Genomic DNA, 26522 nt, shown 5'->3' on the forward strand with positions numbered 1-26522 from the left:
TGGTAGGACGGCTGTTTCTTTCATTAGGTATCTTTGGCCTTTTGCTCTTCTATTATAAATGTTGTAATTTTCTCTGTAAAGGTTTTATACATCTTTTATTATATTTACTTCTAAGTTGCTTATAATTTTAGTTATTATTGTCTGTGCTATCTTTGTGGAACTTGAATTTTTCTGTATGTATAAGTTTTTTTCTGAACCATTTGAAAGTATGTTGTAGGCATGTCCCTTTATTCCTAAAGCTTCAGTAGGTATTTCCTAAAAACAAGAACATTCTCTTACATAACCTCAGTACATTTATTAAAATCAGGAAATTATTATTGATACAGTACTATTATCTAATTTACAGACTTTCTATCAAATTTCAACAACTGTCCATATAGAAAAGGGGAAAGAAAACCATTTTTGGTCCTGATCCATCATACATTACCCTTAGTTGCCATTTCTCTTTAGTTTCTTTTGATCTGCAACAATTCTTCCGTCTTTATCTCTCATGACCTTGTCATTTTTTGAAGTATAATGGTAGATTATTTTGTGGATTGCCCCTTACTTTGAGTTTCAGTTTTCGGTTTCCTCATACTGTCAGACTATCTGTTTTTGGCAGAATGCCACGTGTGACCTTCTTAGTGTAGCCCATCAGAGGCACATAAGGTCTTTTTAAGCCATTACTGGTAATATTAACTTCAATCACCTGATTAAGGCAATGGCTGCCAAATTTCATAAACTTACTGTTTTTCCTCTATGTAATTGATATATATCTTGATTCAGTCAAAAAATAGATATAGGACCATTCAGGGTTTTGTTTTCATGTTTCTTGAGTTTGTTTTTGCTAAGACCTGTGATAGGGCAGATGTCTCCCTCCAGTGGGCCATTTAATCTTTATAACAGTTATAAATGAGCAAGCAGAGACAGATGAGTAAAATGAGTCTAATTTGAGATTCCAGTCCAGATCTTGACTTCAGGGCTCTGAGACATTTTTGTTTTTACTGGCAAGTTTGGAATTACCCCCCCTTTTTTCTTAATTAAATTTATATTTTATTTATTTTGGGGTGTGTTGGGTCTTTGTTTCTGTGCGAGGGCTTTCTCTAGTTGCGGCGAGCGGGGGCTACTCTTCATTGCGGTGCGTGGGCCTGTCACTGTCATGGCCTCTCTTGTTGCGGAGCACAGGCTCCAGACGCGCAGGCTCAGTAGTTGTGGCTCACGGGCCTAGTTGCTCCACGGCATGTGGGATCTCCCCAGACCAGGGCTTGAACCTGTGTCTCCTGTATTGGCAGGCAGATTCTCAACCACTGCACCACCAGGGAAGCCCTGGAATTACCCCTTTTTATCAGTAGATGGAAATGCTAATAGAACTTGTATCTTCACAAATTCCAAAGCTGATGAAACAATACAACTAAATTTTATAGTGATATTCATTAAAATGGTATTCTATTGGGAATTCCCTGGCGGTCCAGTAGTTAGGACTTAGCTCTTTCACTGCTGGGGCCCGGGTTCAATCCCTGGTCCGGGAACTAAGATTCTGCAAGTGGTACATCTCAGAAAAAAAAAAAAAACCTATTCTATCTTTATGATCTGGTAATATTCAGTTGTATTGTACAATACTTATGTATTATAAATGATTATATCTCATTAAACATTTATGTAATAATGAGGAACCTAGTTTGTAAAGGTTTATAGACTGGTAAAATATAGAGGTTTTTTTTTTCCAGTCCCATCTGGTATTTATTTATTTATTTGGCTGCATTGGGTCTTCGTTGCAGCATGTGGGATCTTTCATTGCAGCACATGGGCTCTTCATTGCAGCTCGCGGGCTCTCCAGTTGTGGCACACAGGCTCTAGAGCTCACGGGCTTAGTTGCCCCACAGCATGTGGGATCTTAGATCCCTGACCATGGATAGAGCCTGCATTGGAAGGAGGATTCTTAACCACTGGACTACCAGGGGAGTCCCAATATAGACAAATTTGACAGATTTTTAAAAATATCTGTAAGATTGTAGTTGAAAACTTGATAATTAACATGCATTAGAACCTTATCTCTGAATTACCTGGAGCCAAGAGTAATTTAAATAACCAGGGGTCTCTGATGGACTAGAGTCTACAACAGACCATACTGTGCTAACTTTTCCCAGCATGAACAGGGCTCGGTTATGATGTTTGAGCACCTAGTTAATTCTAACGGACTCAGAGATGTCATGGAACAGTATGGTCTCATCCCTGAAGAAGATATTTGGTTTATCAAGGAACAAATTACAGGACCACCTGAATCACCCATCAAAGATTCTTCAAAGGTAAGTTTGTGTACAACTTAATTTGAACTGACTGGTTCCTTTCATCTAGTCTCTCTGCTTGATTCCTTCAGATCTATTTGAAGAGGTGACATTTGGCTATTTTAGAGAGACTAAATGATAAAATATGTGATACATTTCTACTGTTTAATGCAAAAAATAAAAGACTTATATAGTTCTTCCAGCTCTTAACTGAGTTCTTCAGAAGTTATCCCCCAAATTAAAATACATATATAAATATTTTTAATGAATATGTATGCAATATTTTATATAGAAGCCTAAAGTAACTTAGTTTGGAAAATGTAAAAGTATGTCTTGTTTATTCATTAAAATTAACATATTTGAAATATTTAGATATGTGAAGACCTAGAAAAAAGTTGAATTAGTTTAGAGGGAAATATGTTTTGTTTCCTTTTTGATCTTTTATTTTACTTAGAAAAAAGAATTTCCCTTTGTGGTTTTTAAAGTTTTTTTCCTTAAAATATACAAAGCTACTTGTAAGGCATAAGATAAAGAGGTGGATTTTATAGCAAATATCCTATTTCCAAAAAACAGAGCTCCTGGGAATTCCCTGGCAGTCCACTGGTTAGGACTGTGATGCTTTCACTGCTGAGGGTCCGGGTTCTGTCCCTAGTTGGGGAACTAGGATCCCACGGGCCAAACTGCGCCGCCAAAAAAACCCAAACAAACAAAATGCAGAGTTCCAAAAATTCTTTGAATGGTGCATATCACTTAGACTAGATGTGTGGCTACTTTGAAAGACAATACAATTTTCATGCCTGAATTTAAGCATTAGAATATAAGGAACATTCTTACTAGTCCATAATTAGCTCTTATATTTTTTAAAAATTTTTAAACAAGAAAGCTTGTTGGGGATTCCCTGGTGGCGCAGTGGTTGAGAGTCCGCCTGCCGATGCAGGAGACACGGGTTCGTGCCCTGGTCCGGGAAGATTTGTGAGCCATGGCCGCTGAGCCTGCGCATCCGGAGCCTGTGCTCTGCAACGGGAGAGGCCACAACAGTGAGAAGCCCGCGTTTAAAAAAAAAAAAAGAAAGCTTGTTGGTTATGGGAAGTGTAATAGAGTTAGGATCCTTCCGAAGGCACAAGGTTTAGTATTAACAGGGTATCACACTTTAGCATTTCTTTTCCCTTTTCTAATAATTTAGGAATTAAATGGAAGAAGGAATGAGTAGAACCTTCTCACCTAACCTTCCCGTTCAAATATCTGTTTATAATTTTCAGATTAATACAGTTGCTTTGCTTTGCTTACAAATAGATTTGGCTCCTATCCTAAAACTTTCAGTGGGTTTTCTTGTCTTCCAGTGGTTATATAAAGGGCGTCCTAAAGAAAAAAGCTTCCTTTATGAGATAGTGGCCAATAAAAGAAATGGCATTGATGTGGACAAATGGGATTATTTTGCCAGGTATGCACTGAACACTTCAGAAAAGTTGTTTAAAATCCTTATATACTTTAAATATATACAATTTTTATTTAAATAAACAAACAAAATAAAATTCTTGTAGAAATTTAGTGTTGATATTTAAGGTACCATTTCCTTTGTTGAAATATTTAATTTCTCTGCTTTGGAATCTTTCTAGGGACTGCCATCATCTTGGAATCCAAAATAATTTTGATTACAAGCGCTTTATTAAGTTTGCCCGTGTCTGTGAGGTAGATGATAGGAAGCACATTTGTACTAGAGAAAAGGTAAGCTATGTCAGAGAACAACGAGGAAGGTATAGTTCCTAGTGTGAAATCTAGAAATAACCTTTAACTAATTTGGAAAAATCACTACCTGGTAAATTGTCAATCTCTTTACTTCATGCTTAGCATTTGGAAGTATCTTAATGCTCTTTTCATTTTTACTGCATTGTTAAATAATAATAAAATTACGATAGACATTTATTGAATGTTGTTCTAGGCACTGTTATAAGTGCTTTAGAGGGATTAACTCAATCCTCCTCCACCCTATGGAATAGATACTGTTATTATCCCATTTAACAGATGAGCAAATTGAAGCACAGAGAAGACATACAATTAATGGCAGAATTGGAATTTCAATCCAGGAAGTTTGGCTTGAGTATTATCCTTAATCACTGTATTACGTGTTTCATGGTAGTTAAAATCCTAAAATCATTAGGTCCAATGTTAGGTTAGAATCATGTAACTAAAGAACATTACAGTATTGTACTATAGAAGGTCTTTCTCTTGAGAATGAAGACTATAAGAATAATAATACCTAATTTCTAGAGGTATTGAGAAATTTAAAGACTATATTTAAGATGCCTAAAACAGAATGTGTCACTGAGTTAAAACACTCAATAGGGCTTCCCTGGTGGCGCAGTGGTTGAGAGTCCGCCTGCTGATGCAGGGGACACGGGTTTGTGCCCCGGTCCGGGAAGATCCCACATGCCATGGAGCGGCTGGGCTCGTGAGCCGTGGCCGCTGAGCCTGCGCGTCCGGAGCCTGTGCTCCGCAACGGGAGACGCCACAGCAGTGAGAGGCCCGTGTACCGCAAAAAACCCAAAACAAACAAAAAAAACACTCAATAGATTTTGGTTTACTAAGAACAAAAGTTGCAAATTAGTAGTTTTATGAATCTGCCTTGCTCTTTCTTAGTGGGCTCAGGGGTTTTAATGAAGTAGCCCCTGTGCCTAGTCTTCTTTTATGCCACCATCTCTTTTCCTTGACTTATATACTTGTCTACTAACAAGGGAACCTAATCTGATCCTACATTGTTCCACATTCTTCTGCAGGAGGTTGGAAACCTGTATGACATGTTCCACACACGCAACTCTTTGCATCGCAGAGCTTATCAACACAAAGTTGGCAACATCATTGACACAATGTGAGAAATTTGATTGTTATTTCCCTATAAAATTTTCCATGATGCTTTGCTAGATAGAGTATCATACTTGGGTCAAGTTGAGATTTCTAGGTAAATTCAAGTGAATTTTAAGTGAACAAACCTAAAATGGTTCGCTTAAACAAATAAAAACTAGCAGAAAGTGAACTTCGTTAGAGGTGAGGAGGAAAGTGGGTAAAGAGGATAGATTCAAGCAGAAGATGGGGTTTAGGCTAGGCAGGAAGGAGGCCATGCTGGGATGGCTTAGACCTCCGCACAGGTAGTCGCTTAGGTACCAGATATTAGTCATGGAGGTGAGAGGTGGAACGTGGATAATTGATATTCTGAAATTAATGACAAAAATGAATTTTAAGGATTAAGATTAATGTCTCTCCTTACCCTGTCAATTATCAAAATTAGTAGCAAATAGTAAAACCTACAGGAATTTCACCTCTTCTCCCTGATCCAGTCAGAACCAAAGCAGAAAAGTACAGCCAGGTCTCTGTGTGACTCAAAGACCCCATGAGGAATTACCAAAAGTTGGGTGTGAGTCAAGTTAATTCCATGTCTCTAAAATAGTTTTAAATTGATTTATTTTAAGCCTTTCATGTTCATGTTTAACATTTGTGTTGAGAAAATTTACCTTCTTTTCTACTCTTTTCCTCATCTCTTCTCATGAGCACACTGGTTAGAATTCTTTCTCCTATTTGTATGGTTGTCACTTTGGTAAGAGATTTTGTTGTTTTGTTTGTTTTTAATGTGGAGAATCAGAGAGATGTAGGTACAAAGCCTGGTACCACTTCTTCCTAACTTGATTAAATGAAAATTCCTTAATTTCTACATCTGTAAAATTGAGGCTGATTACATCTATCTTATAGTTGGAAAGATTAAATAAGATGATGTATTTAAAGCTCTGTTATAATGCCTGGAACACAGTAAATGTAGTAGTTCACAAATCACCATGGATTTATTTAGCATTATTGAGAAGCAGTTGTCTTTTTTTTTTTTTTTGCTTTTTTAAAAATTATAAGTTGCAGGTGTACCATATAGTGATTCACAACTTTTAAAGGTTGTAGTCCATTTATAGCTATTATAAAATATTAGCTGTATTCCTCATTGTACAGTATATCCTTGTAGCTTATTTTATACCTAATAGTTTATACCTCTTAATCCTCTACCCCTATATTACCCCTCCCCACTTCCCTTTCCCCACTGGTAACCACTAGTTTGTTCTCTGTATCTGTAAGTCTGAGAAGCAGTTGTCTTTAGAACATTGTGTCTCAAGATTTTATTTCCCTAAAGTAGAAAGATTTCCTTAACTTTAAGCAAGGCATAAAACAAATATTCAAATTTTCTCATAAACATAAATGTTTATAAAATGATCTTTAGGATTACAGATGCCTTCCTCGAAGCAGACCCTTACATAGAGATAACAGGTACTGAAGGAAAAAAGTATCACATTTCTACAGCAATTGATGACATGGAAGCCTTCACTAAGCTGACAGGTAAGAACTAGAAGGTAACATAGGTGGTCTATCTCAGATAAAGTATAAACTTTCCCTGGATTGCAGATGAGGTATTTTCCAAACATTCCAATGTATTTAGCTTCTAAAGTGATTGTATACTATTGTATTTGAGTTTTATCTCTGCTTTGTACTAACAAGGTAACCTTAATAAAGTTATTTAACCTCTCTGAACCTTAGTTTCCTCATCTAAAATGGGAGTAATGACACCTAGCATATAGTTTTGTTGTGATGCTTCAATGAGGCATATAGCACCAGGAATAGTACTTGGCACATAAGTACTCAATTATTATTTAACTTATAATACAGCTGGACTAATACCATACTAGTGTCAAAAAGCTGACTTGCCCTTTTAACATGATTTTTGTTGCAAAACACAGGATGTGAGAAACATTTCAGCAGAAACAAACTCTGTGGCTTAGGGTGTGAAGGAAGAGAGGTGAGGGGTTGCAGCTGATTCTTTAATGTGGGAAAGTGTAGACTGAGAAATAAAGATCAGTGAAGCAAAAGAGGTAAACCAAAAAGCGTGTACCAGTCAGAGTTCTTAGTTGCAAATCCTAAAACTGTCTCTGCTTAACTAAAAACAACATGACAGAATCAGTGGAAAGGCTGGAGGCTCTGAACCAAGCAAGAACAACAGAAACTGAGTGGCCTCAGACACAACCAAGATCAACTTCCTGCTCCATCTCTGCTAGATTTTATTTTATATACATATAATATAGAGAGTCCCCATTACACTTGTAAATTTTTAGTCATTTTCCAATCACAACTAAATCAAAGATTAGAAGTGAAATGGTGATTCCCTGTATCAAATGTCTGTGTACACTGACAACACTGTACATAAGTACTTACAGTTTATAATGTGACAAGTGAGTTTGCTTTTTGCTTGTTAATTAATCTGGGTTGGACTGATGACAAAGTTACTTATAGGGGATAATGTATCTAAATTGTTTCTGTGTTTTGTTTTAATAACAGCATAGCAGGTATACTAGTCTCCCATTGTTATGTGGATAGGAATGGAAGAAGAAATTATAAGACAATGTGAGCAAGCTGTGGATATTTATTTATTTATTTATTTATTTAAACATCTTTATTGGAGTATAATTGCTTTACAATGGTGTGTTAGTTTCTGCTGTATAACAAAGTGAATCAGTTATACATATACATATGTCCCCATATCTCTTCCCTCTTGCAACTCCCTCCCTCCCACCCTCCCTATCCCAGCCCTCTAGGTGGTCACAAAGCACCGAGCTGATCTCCCTGTGCTATGCGGCTGCTTCCCACTAGCTAGCTATTTTACATTTGGTAGTGTATATATGTCCATGCCACTCTCTCACTTTGTCCCAGCTTACCCTTCCCCCTCCCTGTGTCCTCAAGTCCATTCTCTATGTCTGCGTCTTTATTCCTGTCCTGCCCCTAGGTTCTTCAGAACCTTTTTTTTTTTTTAAGATTCCATATATATGTGTTAGCATATGGTATTTGTTTTCCTCTTTCTGACTTACTTCACTCTGTATGACAGACTCAGTCCATCCACCTCATTACAAATAACTCAATTTCGTTTCTTTTATGGCTGAGTAATATTCCATTGTATATATGTGCCATATCTTCTTTATCCATTCATCTGTCAGTGGACACTTAGTTTGCTTCCATGTCCTGGCTATTGTAGATAGAACTGCAGTGAACATTGTGGTACATGACACTTTTTTTTTTTTTTTTTTTTTTTTGCGGTACGCGGGCCTCTCACTGTTGTGACCTCTCCTGTTGCGGAGCACAGGCTCCGGACGCGCAGGCTCAGTGGCCATGGCGCACAGGCCCAGCCGCTCCGCGGCATGTGGGGTCTTCCCAGACCAGGGCACGAACCCATGTCCCTTGCATCGGCAGGCGGACTCCCAACCACTGCGCCACCAGGGAAGCCAACATGACTCTTTTGAATTATGATTTTCTCAGGGTATATGCCCAGTAGTGGGATTGCTAGGTCATATGGTAGTTCTATTTTTAGTTTTTTATGAACCTGCATGCTGTTCTCCATAGTGGCTGTATCAATTTACGTTCCCACCAACAGTGCAAGAGGGTTCCCTTTTCTCCACACCCTCTCCAGCATTTATTGTTCGTAGATTTTTTGATGATGACCATTCTGACTGGTGTGAGGTGATACCTCATTGTAGTTTTGATTTACATGTCTCTAATGATTAGTGATGTTGAGTGTCCTTTCATGTGTTTGTTGACAATCTGTATATCTTCTTTGGAGAAATGTCTATTTAGGTCTTCTGCCCAGTTTTGGATTGGGTTGTTTGTTTTTTTTTTTTTTTTTTAACATCTTTATTGGGGTATAATTGCTTTACAATGGTGTGTTAGTTTCTGCTTTATAACAAAGTGAATCAGCTATACATATGTTCCCATATGTCTTCCCTCTTGCGTCTCCCTCCCTCCTACTCTCCCCATCCCACCCTTCCAGGCTGTCACAAAGCACCGAGCTAATATCCCTGTGCCTTGCGGCTGCTTCCCCCCAGCTATCTACCTTACTACGTTTGTTAGTGTGTATATGTCCATGACTCTCTCTCGCCCTGTCAAAACTCACCCCTCCCCCTCCCCATACCCTCAAGTCCGTTCTCCAGTAGGTCTGCGTCTTTATTCCTATCTTACCCCTAGGTTCTTCATGACATTTTTTTCCCTTAAATTCCATATATATGTGTTAGCATACGGTATTTGTCTTTTTCTTTCTGACTTACTTCACTCTGTATGACAGACTCTAGGTCTATCCATCTCATTACAAATAGCTCAATTTCATTTCTTTTTAAGGCTGAGTAATATTCCATTGTGTATATGTGCCACATCTTCTTTATCCATTCATCCGATGATGGGCGCTTAGGTTGTTTCCATGTCCTGGCTATTGTAAATAGAGCTGCAATGAACATTTTGGTACATGACTCTTTTTGAATTTTGGTTTTCTCAGGGTATATGCCAAGTAGTGGGATTGCTGGGTCATATGGTAATTCTATTTGTAGTTTTTTAAGGAACCTCCATACTGTTCTCCACAGTGGCTGAACCAATTCACATTCCCACCAGCAGTGCAAGAGTGTCCCCTTTTCTCCACACCCTCTCCAGCATTTATTGTTTCTAGATTTTTTGATGATGGCCATTCTGACTGGTGTGAGATGATATCTCATTGTAGTTTTGATTTGCATTTCTCTAATGATTAATGATGTTGAGCATTCTTTCATGTGTTTGTTGGCATTCTGTATATCTTATTTGGAGAAATGTCTATTTAGGTCTTCTGCCCATTTTTGGATGGGGTTGTTTGTTCTTTTGTTATTGAGCTGCATGAGCTGCTTGTAAATTTTGGAGATTAATCCTTTGTCAGTTGCTTCATTTGCAAATGTTTTCTCCCATTCTGAGGGTTGTCTTTTGGTCTTGGTTATGGTTTCCTTTGCTGTGCAAAAGCTTTGAAGTTTCATTAGGTCCCATTTGTTTATTTTTGTTTTTATTTCCATTACTCTAGGAGGTGGGTCAGAAAGGATCTTGCTGTGATTTATGTCATAGAGTGTTCTTCCTATGTTTTCTTCTAAGAGTTTGATAGTTTCTGGCCTTACATTTAGGTCTTTAATCCATTTTGAGCTTATTTTTGTGTATGGTGTTAGGGAGTGATCTAATCTCATACTTTTACATGTACCTGTCCAGTTTTCCCAGCACCATTTATTGAAGAGGCTGTCCTTTCTCCACTGTACATTCCTGCCTCCTTTATCAAAGATAAGGTGTCCATATGTGCGTGGGTTTATCTCTGGGCTTTCTATCCTGTTCCACTGATCTATCTTTCTGTTTTTGTGCCAGCACCATACTGTCTTGATTACTGTTGCTTTGTAATATAGTCTGAAGTCAGGGAGCCTTATTCCTCCAGCTCCTTTTTTCGTTCTCAAGATTGCTTTGGCTATTCGGGGTCTTTTGTGTTTCCATACAAATTGCGAAATTTTTTGTTCTAGTTCTGTGAAAAATGCCAGTGGTAGTTTGATAGGGATTGCATTGAATCTGTAGATTGCTTTGGGTAGTAGAGTCATTTTCACAATGTTGATTCTTCCCATCCAAGAACATGGTATATCTCTCCATCTATTTGTATCATCTTTAATTTCTTTCATCAGTGTCTTATAATTTTCTGCATACAGGTCTTTCGTATCCTTAGGTAGGTTTATTCCTAGATATTTTATTCTTTTTGTTGCAATGGTAAATGGGAGTGTTTTCTTGATTTCACTTTCAGATTTTTCATCATTAGTATATAGGAATGCCAGAGATTTCTGTGCATTAATTTTGTATCCTGCTACTTTACCAAATTCATTGATTAGCTCTAGTAGTTTTCTGGTAGCATCTTTAGGATTCTCTATGTATAGTATCATGTCATCTGCAAACAGTGACAGCTTTACTTCTTCTTTTCCAATGTGGATTCCTTTTATTTCCTTTTCTTCTCTGATTGCTGTGGCTAAAACTTCCAAAACTATGTTGAATAAGAGTGGTGAGAGTGGGCAACCTTGTCTTGTTCCTGATCTTAGTGGAAATGCTTTCAGTTTTTCACCATTGAGGATGATGTTTGCTGTGGGCTTGTCATATATGGCTTTTATTATGTTTAGGAAAGTTCCCTCTATGCCTATTTTCTGGAGGGTTTTTATCATAAATGGGTGTTGAATTTTGTCGAAAGCTTTCTCTGCATCTATTGAGATGATCATATGGTTTTTCTCCCTCAATTTGTTAATATGGTTTATCACATTGATAGATTTGCGTATATTGAAGAATCCTTGCATTCCTGGAATAAACCCCACTTGATAATGGTGTATGATCCTTTTAATGTGCTGTTGGATTCTGTTTGCTAGTATTTTGTTGAGGATTTTTGCATCTATGTTCATCAGTGATATTGGCCTGTAGTTTTCTTTCTTTGTGACATCCTTGTCTGGTTTTGGTATCAAGGTGATGGTGGCTTCGTAGAAGGAATTTGGGAGTGTTCCTCCCTCTGCTATATTTTGGAAGAGTTTGAGAAGGATAGGTGTTAGCTCTTCTCTAAACGTTTGATAGAATTCACCTGTGAAGCCATCTGGTCCTGGGCTTTTGTTTGTTGGAAGGTTTTTAATCACAGTTTCAATTTCAGTGCTTGTGATTGGTCTGTTCATATTTTCTATTTCTTCCTGATTCAGTCTTGGCAGGTTGTGCATTTCTAAGAATTTGTCCATTTCTTCCAGATTGTCCATTTTATTGGCATAGAGTTGCTTGTAGTAATCTCTCATGATTTTTTTTATTTCTGCAGTGTCAGTTGTTACTTCTCCTTTTTCATTTCTAATTCTATTGATTTGAGTCTTCTCCCTTTTTTTCTTGATGAGTCTGGCTAGTGGTTTATCTATTTTGTTTATCTTCTCAAAGAACCAGCTTTTAGTTTTATTGATCTTTGCTATTGTTTCCTTCATTTCTTTTTCATTTATTTCTGATCTGATTTTTATGATTTCTTTCCTTCTGCTAGCTTTGGGGTTTTTTTGTTCTTCTTTCTCTAATTGCTTGAGGTGCAAGGTTAGGTTGTTTATTCGAGATGTTTCCTGCTTCTTAAGGTGGGCTTGTATTGCTATAAACTTCCCCCTTAGAACTGCTTTTGCTGCATCCCATAGGTTTTGGGTCGTTGTGTCTCCATTGTCATTTGTTTCTAGGTATTTTTTGATTTCCCCTTTGATTTCTTCAGTGATCACTTCATTATTAAGTAGTGTATTGTTTAGCCTCCATGTGTTTGTATTTTTTAAAGATCTTTTCCTGTAATTGATATCTAGTCTCATGGCGTTGTGGTCGGAAAAGATACTTGATACGATTTCAGTTTTCTTAAATTTACCAAGGCTTGATTTGTGACCCAAGATATGATCTATCCTGGAGAATGTTCCATGAGCACTTGAGAAAAATGTGTATTCTGTTGTTTTTGGATGGAGTGTCCTATAAATATCAATTAAGTCCATCTTGTTTAATGTATCATTTAAAGCTTGTGTTTCCTTATTTATTTTCATTTTGGATGATCTGTCCATGGGTGAAAGTGGGGTGTTAAAGTCCCCTACTATGAATGTGTTACTGTTGATCTCCCCTTTTATGGTTGTTAGTATTTGCCTTATGTATTGAGGTGCTCCTATGTTGAGTGCATAAATATTTACAATTGTTATATCTTCTTCTTGGATCGATCCCTTGATCATTATGTAGTGTCCTTCTTTGTCCCTTTTAATAGTCCTTATTTTAAAGTCTATTTTGTCTGATATGAGAATTGCTACTCCAGCTTTCTTTTGGTTTCCATTTGCATGGAATATCTTTTTCCATCCCCTTACTTTCAGTCTGTATGGGTCTCTAGTTCTGAAGTGGGTCTCTTGTAGACAGCATATATAAGGGTCTTGTTTTTGTATCCATTCAGCCAATCTGTGTCTTTTGGTGGGAGCATTTAGTCCATTTACATTTAAGGTAATTATCGATATGTATGTTCCTATTTCCATTTTATATATTGTTTTGGGTTCGCTACTATAGGTCATTTCCTTCTCTTGTGTTTCGTGTCTAGAGAAGTTCCTTTAGCATTTGTTGTAAAGCTGGTTTGGTGGTGCTGAACTCTCTCAGCTTTTGCTTGTCTGTAAAGGTTTTAATTTCTCCATCAAATGTGAATGAGATCCTTGCTGGGTAGAGTAGTCTTGGTTGCAGGCTATTCTCCTTCATCACTTTCAGTATGTCCTGCCACTCCCTTCTGGCTTGTAGGGTTTCTGCTGAGAGATCAGCTGTTAACCTTATGGGGATTCCCTTGTGTGTTATTTGTTGTTTTTCCCTTGCTGCTTTTAATATGCTTTCTTTGTATTTAATTTTTGACAGTTTGATTAATATGTGTCTTGGCGTGTTTCTCCTTGTATTTATCCTGTATGGGACCCTCTGTGCTTCCTGGACTTGATTAACTATTTCCTTTCCCATATTAGGGAAGTTTTCAACTATAATCTCTTCAAATATTTTCTCAGTCCCTTTCTTTCTTTCTTCTTCTTCTGGAACCCCTATAATTCGAATGTTGGTGCGTTTCATGTTGTCCCAGAGGTCTCTGAGACTGTCCTCAGTTCTTTTCATTCTTTTTTCTTTATTCTGCTCTGCAGTAGTTATTTCCACTACTTTATCTTCCAGGTCACTTATCCGTTCTTCTGCCTCAGTTATTCTGCTATTGATCCTATCTAGAGTGATTTTAATTTCATTTATTGCATTGTTCATCGTTGCTTGTTTCATCTTTAGTTCTTGTAGGTCCTTGTTAACTGTTTCTTGCATTTTGTCCATTCTACTTCCAAGATTTCGAATCATCCTTACTATCATTATTCTGAATTCTTTTTCAGGTAGATTGCCTATTTCCTCTTCATTTGTTAGGTCTGGTGGGTTTTTATCTCGCTCCTTCATCTGCTGTGTGTTTTTCTGTCTTCTCATTTTGCTTATCTTACTGTGTTTGGGGTCTCCTTTTTGCAGGCTGCACTTTCGTAGTTCCCGTTGTTTTTGATGTCTGTCTCCAGTGGCTAAGGTTGTTTCAGTGGGTTGTGTAGGCTTCCTGGTGGAGGGGACTAGTGCCTGTGTTGTGCTGGATGAGGCTGGATCTTGTCTCTCTAGTGGGCAGGTTCACGTCTGGTGGTGTGTTTTGGGGTGTCTGTGGCCTTATTATGATTTTAGGCAGCCTCTCTGCTAATGGGTGGGGTTGTGTTCCTGTTTTGCTAGTTGTTTGGCATAGGTTGTCCAGCACTGTGGCTTGCTGGTCGTTGAGTGAAGCTGGGTGCTGGTGTTAAGATGGAGGTCTCTGGGATATTTCCACCGTTTAATATTATGTGGAGCTGGGAGGTCTCTTGTTGACCAGTGTCCTGAAGTTGGCTCTCCTACCTCAGAGGCAGAGCCCTGACTCCTGGCTGGAGCACCAAGAGCCTTTCACCCACACAGCTCAGAATAAAAGGGAGAAAAAGTAGGGAGAATTAGTAGAAGTATGAGTAAAGAAAGAAGGAAAGGAGGAAAGGAAGGAAGGAAGAAAGAAGCAAAGAAGGAAAGAAAGGAGGGAGGGAGGGAGGGAGGAAGGAAGGAAGGAGGGAAAGAAGGAAAAAAGACAGAAAGAAAGATGATACAGTAAAAATAAAATAAAGTATAATATAGTTATTGAATTAAAAAATATTTAGAAAAAAAAAAAAAAAGGGACGGATAGAACCTTAGGACAAATGTTGGAAGCAAAGCTATACAGAGAAAATCTTACACAGAAGCATACACATACACCTTCACAAAAAGAGGTAAAGGGGGAAAAATCATAAATCCTGCTCCCTGAGACCACCTCCTCAATTTGGGGTGATTCGTTGTCTAAAGGAGGGAAGGAAGGAAGGAAAGAAAGAAAGAACGAAGGTAAAGTATAATAAAGTTATCACAATTAAACTTAATTATTAAGAAAAAGAATTTTTAAAAAAAAGTCATGGACGGATAGAGCCCTTGGACAAATGGTGGAAGCAAGAGTATACAGACAGGATCTCACACAGAAGCATACACGTACACATTCACAAAAAGAGGAAAAGGGAAAAAAATCATAGATCTCGCTCCTAAATTCCACCTCTTCAATTTGGGATCATTCCTTGTCTATTCAGGTATTCCACAGATGCAGGGTATATCAAGTTGATTGTGGAGCTTTAATCCGCTGCTTCTGTGGCTGCTGGGAGAGATTTCCCTTTCTCTTCTTTGTTCTCACAGCTCACAGGAGCTCAGCTTTGGATTTGGCCCTGCCTCTGCGTGTAGGTCGCTGGAGGGCGTCTGTTTTTTCGCTCAGACAGGACGGGGTTAAAGGAGCCGCTGATTCGGGGCCTCCGGCTCACTCAGGCCGGGGGTTGGGGGATGGGGGTAGGAGGGGCACTACGTGCAGGGCGGGCCTGCGGCTGCAGAGGCAGCGTGACGTTGCGGCAGAGGCCGGCGTGATGTTGCACCAGCCTGAGACCCGCCGTGCGTACTCCCGGGGAAGTTGTCCCTGGATCCCGGGAACCTGGCAGTGGCGGGCTGCACAGGCTCCGCGGAAGAGGGGTGTGGAGAGTGACCTGTGCTCGCACACAGGCCCTTGGTGGCGGCAGCAGCAGCCTTAGCGTCTCCCGCCCGTCTCTGGGGTCCGCGGTTTTAGCCGCGGCTCGCGCCCGTCTCTGGGGTTTGCGCTTTCAGCCGCGGCTCGCGCCCGTCTCGGGGGCTCGCGCCCTCAGCCGCGGCTCGCGCCCGTCTCTGGGGTTCGCGCTTTTAGCCGCGGCTCGCGCCCTTCTCCGGAGATCCTTTAAGCAGCGCTCTTAAACCCCTCTCCTCGCGCACCAGGAAACAAAGAGGGAAGAAAAAGTCTCTTGCCTCTTCGGCAGGTGCAGGCTTTTCCCCGAACTCCCTCCCGGCTAGTCGTGGTGCACTAACCCCTTCAGGCTATGTTCAAGCCGCCAACCCCAGTCCTCTCCCTGAGCTCCGTCCAAAACCAAAACCCAATCCTCAGCTCGCAGCCCCGCCCGCCCCGGCGGGTGAGCAGACAAGCCACTCGGGCTGGTGAGTGCCGGTCAGCACCGATCGTCTGTGCAGGAATCTCCCCGCTTTGCCCTCCGCACCCGTCGCTGTGCACTACTCCGCGGTCCCGAAACTCCCCCCTCCGCCTCCCGCAGTCTCCGCCCGCGGAGGGGCTTCCTAGTGTGTGGAAACTTTTCCTCCTTCACAGCTCCCTCCCACTGGTGCAGGTGCCGTCCTTATTCTTTTGTCTCTGTTTTTTCTTTTGCCCTACCCAGTTACGTGGGGAGTTTCTTGCCTTTTGGGAGGTCTGAGGTCTTCTGCCAGCCTTCAGTAGGAGTTCTGTAGGAGTTGTTCCACGTGTGGATGTATTTCTGGTGTATCCGTGGGGAGGAAGGCGATCTCCGCGTCTTACTCTTCCGCCATCTTCAAGGTCCCCTCTTTTTTTAACATTGAGCTGCATGAGCTATTTATATGTTTTGGAGATTAATCCTTTGTCCATTGATTTGTTTGCAAATATCTTCTCCCATTCTGAGGGTTGTCTTTTCGTCTTGTTTATAGTTTCCTTTGCTATGCAAAAGCTTTTAAGCTTCATTAGGTCCCCGTTTGTTTATTTTTGTTTTTATTACCATTACTCTGGGAGGTGGGTCAGAAAGGATCTTGCTGTGATTTATATCATGGAGTGTTCTGCCTATGTTTTCCTCTAAGAGTTTTATAGTGTCTGGCCTTACATTTAGGTCTTTAATCCATTTTGAGTTTATTTTTGTGTATGGTGTTAGGGAGTGTTCTAATTTCATTCTTTTACATGTAGCTGTCCAGTTTTCTCAGCACCACTTATTGAAGCGGCTGTCTTTTCTCCATTATATGTTCTTGCCTCCTTTATCAAAGATAAGGTGACCATATGTGTGTGGGTTTATCTCTGGGCTTTCTATCCTGTTCCGTTGATCTATATTTCTGATTTTGTGCCAGTACCATACTGTCTTGATTACTGTAGCTTTGTAGTATAGTCTGAAGTCAGGGAGCCTGATTCCTCCAGCTCCGTTTTTCTTTCTCAAGATTGCTTTGGCTATTCGTGGTCTTTTGTGTTTCCATATGAATTGTAAAATTTTTTGTTCTAGTTCTGTGAAAAATGCCATTGGTAGCTTGATAGGGATTGCATTGAATCTGTAGACTGCTTTGGGTAGTATAGTCATTTTCACAATATTGATTCTTCCAATCCAAGAACATGATATATCTCTCCATCAGTTGGTATCATCTTTAATTTCTTTCCTCAGTGTCTTATAGTTTTCTGCATACAGGTCTTTTGTCTCCTTAGGTAGGTTTATTCCTAGGTATTTTATTCTTTTTGTTGCAGTGGTAAATGGGAGTGTTTCCTTAATTTCTCTTTCAGATTTTTCATCATTAGTGTATAGGAATGCAAGAGAATTCTGTGCATTAATTTTGTATCCTGCTACTTTACCAAATTCATTGATTAGCTCTAGTAGTTTTCTGGTAGCATCTTTAGGATTCTCTATGTATAGTATCATGTCATCTGCAAACAGTGACACTTTTAGTTCTTCTTTTCCAATTTGGATTCCTTTTATTTCTTTTTCTTCTCTGATTGCTGTGCCTAAAACTTCCAATACTATGTTGAATAATAGTGGTAAGAGTGGGCAACCTTGTCTTGGTCCTGATCTTAGTGGAAATGGTTTCATGTTTTCACCATTGAGAACGATGTTGGCTGTGGGTTTGTCATACATGACCTTTATTATGTTGAGGTAAGTTTGCTTTATGCCTACTTTCTTGAGGGTTTTTATCATAAGTGTTGAATTTTGTCAAAAGCTTTTTCTGCATCTATTGAGATGATCATATGGTTTTTCTCCCTCAATTTGTTATTATGGTTTATCACACTGATTGATTTGCGTATGTTGAAGAATCCTTGCATTCCTGGGATAAACCCCACTTGATCATGGTGTACGATCCTTTTAACGTGCTGTTGGATTCTGTTTGCTAGTATTTTGTTGAGAATTTTTGCATCTATGTTCATCAGTGATATTGGCCTGTAGTTTTCTTTTTTTGTGACATCTTTGTCTGGTTTTGGTATCAGGGTGACAGTGGACTTATAGAATGCGTTTGGGAGTGTTCCTCCCTCTGCTATATTTTGGAAGAGTTTGAGAAGGATAGGTGTTAGCTCTTCTCTAAATGTTTGATAGAATTTGCCTGTGAAGCCATCTGGACCTGGGCTTTTGTTTGTTGGGAGATTTTTAATCACAGTTTCAATTCCAGTGTTTGTGATTGGTGTGCTTATATATTCTGTTTCTTCCTGGTTCAGTCTCAGAAGGTTGCGCTTTTCTAAGAGTTTGTCCATTTCTTCCGGGTTGTCCGTTTTATTGGCGTATAGTTGCTTGTAATAATCTCTCATGATCCTTTGTGTTTCTGCAGTGTCAGTTGTTACTTCTCCTTTTTCATTTCTAATTCTCTTGATTTGAGTCTTCTTCCTTTTTTTCTTGGTAAGTCTGGCTAATGGCTATCAATTTTGTTTATCCTCTCAAAGAACTAGCTTTTACTTTTATTGATCTTTGCTATCATTTCCTTCATTTCTTTTTCATTTATTTCTGATCTGATCTTTATGATTTCTTTCCTTCTGCTAACTTTGGGGTTTTTTGTTCTTCTTTCTATATTTGCTTTAGGTGTAAAATTAGCTTGTTTATTTGAGATGTTTCTTGTTTCTTGAGGTAGGATTGTATTGCTATAAACTTTCCTCTTAGAACTGCTTTTGCTGCATCCCATAGGTTTTGGGTCATCATGTTTTCATTGACATTTGTTTCTAGGTATTTTTTGATTACCTCTTTGATTTCTTCAGTGATCTCTTGGTTATTTAGCAGTATATTGTTTAGCCTCCATATGTTTGTATTTTTTACAGATTTTTTCCTGTAAGTGATAATCTAGTCTCATGGCATTGTAGTCAGAAAAGATACTTGATACGATTTCAGTTTTCTTAAATTTAGCAAGGCTTGATTTGTGACCCAAGATATGATCTATCCTGGAGAATGTTCCATGAGCACTTGAGAGGAAAGTGTATTCTGTTGTTTTGGAATGGGATGTCCTATAAATATCAATTAAGTCCATCTTTTTTAATGTATCATTTAAATCTTGTGTTTCCTTATTTATTTTCATTTTGGATGATCTGTCCATTGGTTAAAGTGGGGTGTTAAAGTCCCCTACTATTATTGTGTTGCTGTTGATTTCCCCTTTTATGGCTGTTAGCATTTGCCTTATGTATAGAGGTGCTCGTGTGTTGGGTGCATAAATATTTACAATTGTTATATCTTCTACTTGGATTGATCCCTTGATCATTATGTAGTGTCCTTCCTTGTCTCTTGTAACATTCTTTATTTTATCTGATATGAGAATTGCTACTCCAGCTTTCTTTTGATTTCCATTTGCATGGAATATCTTTTGCCATCCCCTCACTTTCAGTCTGTATGTGTCCCTAGGTCTGAAGTGGGTCTCTTGTAGACAACATATATACGGGTCATGTTTTTGTATCCATTCAGCCAGTCTGTGTCTTTTGGTTGGAGCATTTAATCCATTTACATTTAAGGTAGCTATTGATATGTATGTTCCTATGACCATTTTCTTAATTGTCTTGTGTTTGTTATTGTAGGTGTTTTCCTTCTCTTGTGTTTCCTGCCTAGGGAAGTTCCTTTAGCATTTGTTGTAAAGCTGGTTTGGTGGTACTGAATTCTCTTAGCTCTTGCTTGTCTGTAAAGGTTTTAATTTCTCCGTCGAATCTGAATGAGAACCTTGCTGGGTACAGTAATCTTGGTTGTAGGTTTTTCCCTTTCATCACTTTAAATATGTCCTGCCTCCCTTCTGGCTTGCGGAGTTTCTGCTGAAAGATCAGCTGTTAACCTTATGGGGATTCCCTTGTATGTTATTTGTTGCTTTTCCCTTGCTGCTTTTAATATTTTTTCTTTGTATTTAATTTTTGATCATTTGATTAATATGTGTTTTGGCATGTTTCTCCTTGGATTTATCCTATATGGGACTCTCTGCACTTCCTGGACTTGATTGACTATTAACTTACCCATATTAGGGAAGTTTTCAACTATAATCTCTTCAAATATTTTCTCAGTCCCTTTCTGTTTCTCTTCTTCTTCTGGGAGCCCCTATAATTTGAACGTTGGTGCGTTTAATGTTGTCCCAGAGGTCTCTGAGACTGTCCTTAATTCTTTTCATTCTTTTTTATTTATTGTGCTCTGTGGTAGTTATTTCCACTATTTTATCTTCCAGGTCACTTTTCCGTTCTTCTGCCTCAGTTATTCTGGTATTGATTCCTTCTAGAGAATTTTTTATTTCATTTATTGTGTTGTTCATCATTGTTTGTTTGCTCTTTAGTTCTTTTAGGTCCTTGTTAAACGTTTCTTGTATTTTCTCCATTCTATTTCCAAGATTTTAGATCATCTGTACTATCATTACTCTGCATTCTTTTTCAGGTAGACTGCCTATTTCCTCTTCATTTATTTGGTCTGGTGGGTTTTTACCTTGCTCCTTCATCTGCTGTGTGTTTCTCTGTCTTCTCATTTTGCTTATCTTACTGTGTTTGGGGTCTCGTTTTCACAGGCTGCAGGTTCGTAGTTTCTGTTGTTTTTGGTGTCTCCTTCCAGTGGGTAAGGTTGGTTCAGTGGGTTGTGTAGGCTTCCTGGTGGAGTGGACTGGTGCCGGTGTTCTGGTGGATGAGGCTGGATCTTGTCTTTCTGGTGGGCAGGACTGCATCTGATGGTGTGTTTTAGGGTGTCTGTGACCTTATTATGATTTTAGGCAGGCTTTCTGCTAATGGGTGGGATTGTGTTCCTGTCTTGCAGTTGTTTAGCATAGGGTGTCCATCACTGTAGCTTGCTGGTCTTTGGGTGGAGCTGGGTCTTAGCGTTGAGGTGGAGATCTCTGGGAGACATTTCGCCGTTTGATATTACATGGGGCCAGGAGGTCTCTGCTGGACCAGTGTCCTGAACTTGGCTCTCCCACCTCAGAGGCTCAGGCCTGACACCCAGCCAGAGCACCAGAGCGTGTCAGCCAAACAGCCAGGTATGTGGGGAGTTTCTTGCCTTTGGGGAAATCTGAGGTCTTCTGCCAGCGTTCAGTAGGTGTTCTGTAGGAGTTGTTCCACATGTAGATGTAGTTTTGACGTATATGTGGGGAGGAAGGTGATCTCCACATCTTATTCCTCTGCCATCTTGAAGGTGCCTCCCTGGATATTTATTTTTAACTTTTGCTCATAATGAAGCAAGTGATGCTGTGTTTTAAAAAATCATCTTCAGTTTTCCTCAGAGACCAGTCCCAGCCATTCATCCTGTAACATTATATTACATTTAAATTATCTTTTGGTGAAAAGAAATGAATTCTGCATTTTATACACTTTGGGGTTAACTGACAAACCATTAAAATATCATACATTTTAATGAGGTCTTAAGTGCTCATGACAATACATAGCTCTTGCTCACTATGAAAGTTCTAGAACACCCAAACTGGTTTTTACCCCATTCGGTAAGATGAGTTCACTGATCACATACTTGGATGTTGTAACAATGTCAAAAATCCCAGACAAGAAATTAGGTTACATTTTTGTGCTTTATCTGCCAGAGTATGGGAGAACAAGCATATAGCCTTTCCAGCTTTCATCATTTCAGACAGGGATCATTGTACTTTTCTTGCATATTATTCTGAGCAGTCATATAATCCTTATTGTCCTTAACTACATGACCTTGAAGGAATAGGACCACGTGAGAGCCTTCCTTACTTTTGCTGCATTTCCAAAAGCAACTCACCTTATCTTTACTTTAAAAATCTCCACTTCTTTTTTTAAATCAATTTGCTTTTATTTATTTATTTGATTGCACCAGCTCCTTAGTTGTGACAGGCAGGCTTCTTATTTGTGGCCTGCATGTGGGATCTTGTTCCCTGACGAGGGATCGAACCCGGGACCCCTTCACTGGGAGCTCGGAGTCTTATCCACTGTGCCACCAGGGCAGTCCCAAATCTTCACTTCTAATTTTCAAATTTTTTAGAATGTTTTTTCACATTTGGGGGGTAAGTGTTGAAAATATACAGCAATGTTGAAAGAATTTTACAGTTAAAACCTGTATACTCACCACCTAAATTCTAGCATTTACTGGACTTGCTTTATCACATATTTATTACCTACCATCCCTCTACCCATTTATTAATCTATCTAAGGTTTGATGCATTTTAAAGTAAATTTCAGACGTCAGTATACTTTACCCTAACTCCTTCAGCATGTGGATTAACTAAAGTTCACTAATTGTTTATAGATTTTTTTCTTTTGATGTAAAAGTTACATGCAATTTGTATAAATGTAAAAATGGTAAGTGTAACATTTGCTAAACAAATGCAGGACACAGAACCGTATCTTCTCCTCAGAAAATTCCCTCATGCCCTGTCCCAGTCAATTCCTGTCCCTACCTCACCCCGAGAAGCAACCTATTTGCCTGTGCTAGACTTTTATATCAATGGAATCATACCATATGTATTCTTTTGTGTAAGGCTTCTTTCACTCAGCATTATGTATTTCAGATTTATCCAGATTGCACGTACCAGTAGTTCATTCCTTTTTATTGCTGAGTTGTAGTCTATCATATGAATATGCTGTTTCTTTATCTGTTCTCACTGCTTCCTAAATTCCTATTTCTAATGGATGTTTCAGCTTATCTGGATGTAGCTATGTTAAGCATTGCAACTGTTATGACCACTGTCTTAAGTAACCATTTTCTAAATGCTAATACATTTAGCAAATACCAATGCTAAACCTTGGTCTTTATCCCTCAGTATTCCTAAGCAATAGGTGGACCTTACCCCTTCCCTCCCTTCCCCTGCAAGACCCTACCCCCAAATCCCTTAATTAAATTGAGGTCTTAGAATGTTAAATTCAAAAGAACCTTTGAGATCATCTGCTTAAAACCCCTCAAATGAGGAAACAGGCCAAATGAGGGAAAGCAACTTATCCTAAAAAATGGCAAAGCTGAACTCAAACCAAGTCTTCTGATCCCAAGTTGAATGTTGTTTACACTATTTTAGTGATATTTTAGTCATTAAATTTAATAGACAAGCAGTTCACCTTTGTACATGACTTCTGAAAACATGTACATAGAACAAATAGAACTCTTGTACATGGCTGGTGGGAATGCGGGTGGTACAGCCACTTGGGAAAAGTTGAGCATTTTCTTTTAAACATATATATGTATCCTGTGATCCAGTAATCCTTCTTTTACCCATTTAGCCAACAGAAATGAAAATATAAGTCCACCCCAAAACCTGTACCTGGTAGAATAAGATGAAAGGCATAAGAAGAGTATCAGTTGAGTTCCATGGGGTTCAAAGAGGAATTACATCTCTGGTTTGGAAGAATTAGGGAAGGTTTCACAATCAGGTGCCTTTTGAGATGAACCTCTGGGATTAGACGGGCCTTCAGGAAGTGAGATTCTGTCATGGGGGAAAGCATTTCTTTAATTCACCTGGGAATAGGGTAGATAAAAGCATGGATAAGAAAAGCGTGGTCTTGTTTTTTGTTGTTGTTGCTATTGTTTTTTATTGGGGTAGAGTTGTTTTACAATGTTGTTAGTTTCTACTGTACAGCTAAGTGGAATTCCCTGTGCTGTACTGCAGGTTCTCATTAGTTATCTGTTTTATACGTATTAGTGTATATATGTCAATCCCAATCTCCCAGTTCATCCCACCCCTGGTCTTGTTTATGTTAAAATAAAATTGTTCTGTTTTTCAAACTGTGCGTATAATGTGTAAAGGAATAATGAAAACTAAAGATGGAGAGATGGGTTTGTAGACAGCATCACTGAGAGGGTGAGGAATGTGTTAACCATGGATTGGTACATATATTTGTGGGTGACGTGAATGACATAGACTACTAATATTTTATTTTGCCAAGAAAAGGCATTTTAATAAAACTCACTTTGTAAAATGCGGTGATTGATTCAATGAACGATTATCGATGAATGCTAAACCATTGGTTGACAACTTATTGGGATAGTCAGACTCTCTCAAAATATTACCCTGCAGATTGTTAATTACAAAGGGAAAGATACATTTATAACAGAGAAATTCGGGGCGAGGTGGTGGTTATTGCTTTAACCACCTGTTGGAACTTAACCCGTAAATATAACAAAGCTCATTATGTGACTTGTGATGTGATGCACTGAGCCAAGCTCTTATATAGTGTTCTTAGATGTTGTAACACTTATACAGTGTTCTCGACAACAGTGCTTTCCTTGACTCTAATGGTGAAGAAGCAGTCGAACAAGTTCAAAGTCTGGGACATTTTACTTAATGACTGCCTGAACTTTTCTAAAATGTCAACATTGTGAAAGAAGTCAGGGAAATTATCCTAGTTCTAGATGGGAGGAGACTATAAAACACAATAACTAATGTCATCCATAATACTTGATTGGTTTCTCTAAACAGCAACAAAAATTCGTAAATTGCATTATTGGAACAATTAAGCAAATTCAGATATAGATTGTATGTCAGATATTTTTATATCAGTATTAAATTTCTTGGCATGATTGTGGTTATGTTGGGGGACGTTCTTGTTCTTGGGAGGTACACGCTGAAGTATTTAGGAGTGAAAGTTATTGATGTCTGTAATTTTCAAATGTTTCCTCAAAAATTTATGTGCATACACACGGAGAGAGTGTTTGCATATGTGGGAAAATGTTAACAGTGGATAAATTTCAGTGAAAGGTATTTTATTTTGAAATTTCCAAAATAAAAAGTTGGAAGAAAAAGAAAGAAGGAAAATAAACTACCTTCTATCATCATGGAATGAAACTTTTAAAAACTTTTTTTATTTCTTTTTTGTGGCCATACTGCGAGGCTTGCGGGATCTTAGTTCCCCGACCAGGGGTCAAACCTAGGCCCTGGCTGTGAAAGCACAGAGTCCTAACCACAGGACTGCCAGGGAATTCCCTTAAAAACTTATTATTAAGGAAATTTACATCACTTAGCCTCATCACTTAGCTGCAGCAATTATCAACGCATGACAATTTTGCTTCAGCCCTTCACCCCATCAGACCCTGGGCCATTTTGAAGCAGATCTCAGACATAATTTTGTAATCCTTAAGTATCATTCTCTTTAAAAAAACATAACATAGGGACTTCCCTGGTGGTTCAGTGGTTAAGACTCTGAGCTCCCAATGCCGGAGGCCTGGGTTCCATCCCTGGTCAGGGAACTAGATCCCGCATGCTGCAACTAAGACCTGACGCAGCCAAATAAATAAAAATAAATAAATAAATATTTTTTAAAAGCCAACATAACAATAAATTAATACACCCCTTTGTACTTAAAACCCAGTCTCAAGTCATCAACTCCAGTGCAGTCTTGTCTCATCTCTCCCCTTTCCCACTCATTAGATTACCTTGAAGCAAATCTGAGACATTGACTGCAACACTTTTACAAAGGTTTTTTCACTTCAGGCTTAAACATTTTTTTTCACATTGTTATAGTGTACCTACGTTTGTAAACTGCTTGAAATCATTTCAGACGATGTATGAGTCATACAGCAATGTATGAGTCTTTTAAAATCTTGTTTTTTCATTTTAATGTAACTGAAATTTCATCAAATTGGCAGATAACATTTTTCTGGAGATTTTATACTCTGCTGATCCCAAATTGGATGCTGCACGAGCGATTTTAAAGAAAATTGAATGCCGTAATCTATACAAGTTTGTGGGTGAGACTCAGCCTATAGGACAAATAAGGATTAAAAAGGTAAGTTGAAAGGTCCTCTGACCCCCAAGAGGAAACCATTAGCCCATCACAATACCATGACTGTATTCTAAGCCCTTTACACGTTCTCACTTAATCTTCACATCAGTCTTCTGAGCCCTGCCCTGCAGATGAAGAAACTGAGGCTTGGGAGAGATTAAATAATTTGCCTATGGAAGCACAGTTAGTGAGCCAGGATTCAAAGCCAAGTCTCATTTACTCCAAAACCTTTACTCTCTCATGTCAGAAGTGAGAGGGGAGCCTCAAATTTTGTCTAGACCCAAAGGCAAGAAAATGAATGTAAGTAAAAAGGGCCTCAAAATGAGGTATCTGCATGAGCTTCTTTGACACTCTAAGGACCTGCTTTAACTACTTCATTCGCAGATTATCAGGTTCTCGCAGATGGTGCTTGCTTGCCTTCTTTAGTTCAGTTATCAGTATCTCTCCTGCTTGTTGAAGGGTTTTCTCTTTGCCAGAAAGCCCATAACAAAAGCCACACTGATAACCACACCCCTCCTTGGGTCACACTTTACTTCTTGTTTTACTAATACGTTAATGCCACATTTTTTTCAATGTGAAATGCTGTTATGAAAATCGCA

At 38.8% G+C, this 26522-nt stretch overlaps 1 protein-coding gene across 7 annotated transcripts in view; it reads left to right on the plus strand.

Annotated features, from left to right (window-relative positions):
• The window catches only part of SAMHD1 (SAM and HD domain containing deoxynucleoside triphosphate triphosphohydrolase 1), a 76790-nt gene that overhangs the window by 31710 nt on the left and 18558 nt on the right, over positions 1 to 26522 (plus strand). For 6 of the 7 annotated variants that reach the window (XR_004345958.1, XR_004345959.1, XM_032606764.1 and 3 more), the window contains exons 7-12: positions 2127 to 2285; positions 3605 to 3705; positions 3881 to 3989; positions 5039 to 5130; positions 6517 to 6632; positions 25787 to 25926. Coding sequence is in view for 5 of the 7 variants with exons in the window: in XM_032606764.1 (XP_032462655.1) it covers positions 2127 to 2285; positions 3605 to 3705; positions 3881 to 3989; positions 5039 to 5130; positions 6517 to 6632; positions 25787 to 25926 (717 nt within the window). In the remaining 2 variants the exon portion in view is untranslated. The remainder of the gene's footprint in view (positions 1 to 2126; positions 2286 to 3604; positions 3706 to 3880; positions 3990 to 5038; positions 5131 to 6516; positions 6633 to 25786; positions 25927 to 26522) is intronic. The other variant, XM_032606768.1, reaches the window with a different exon arrangement.

Source organism: Phocoena sinus, chromosome 15 (genome assembly GCF_008692025.1).
Source record: "Phocoena sinus isolate mPhoSin1 chromosome 15, mPhoSin1.pri, whole genome shotgun sequence".
NCBI classification, from domain to species: domain Eukaryota; kingdom Metazoa; phylum Chordata; class Mammalia; order Artiodactyla; family Phocoenidae; genus Phocoena; species Phocoena sinus.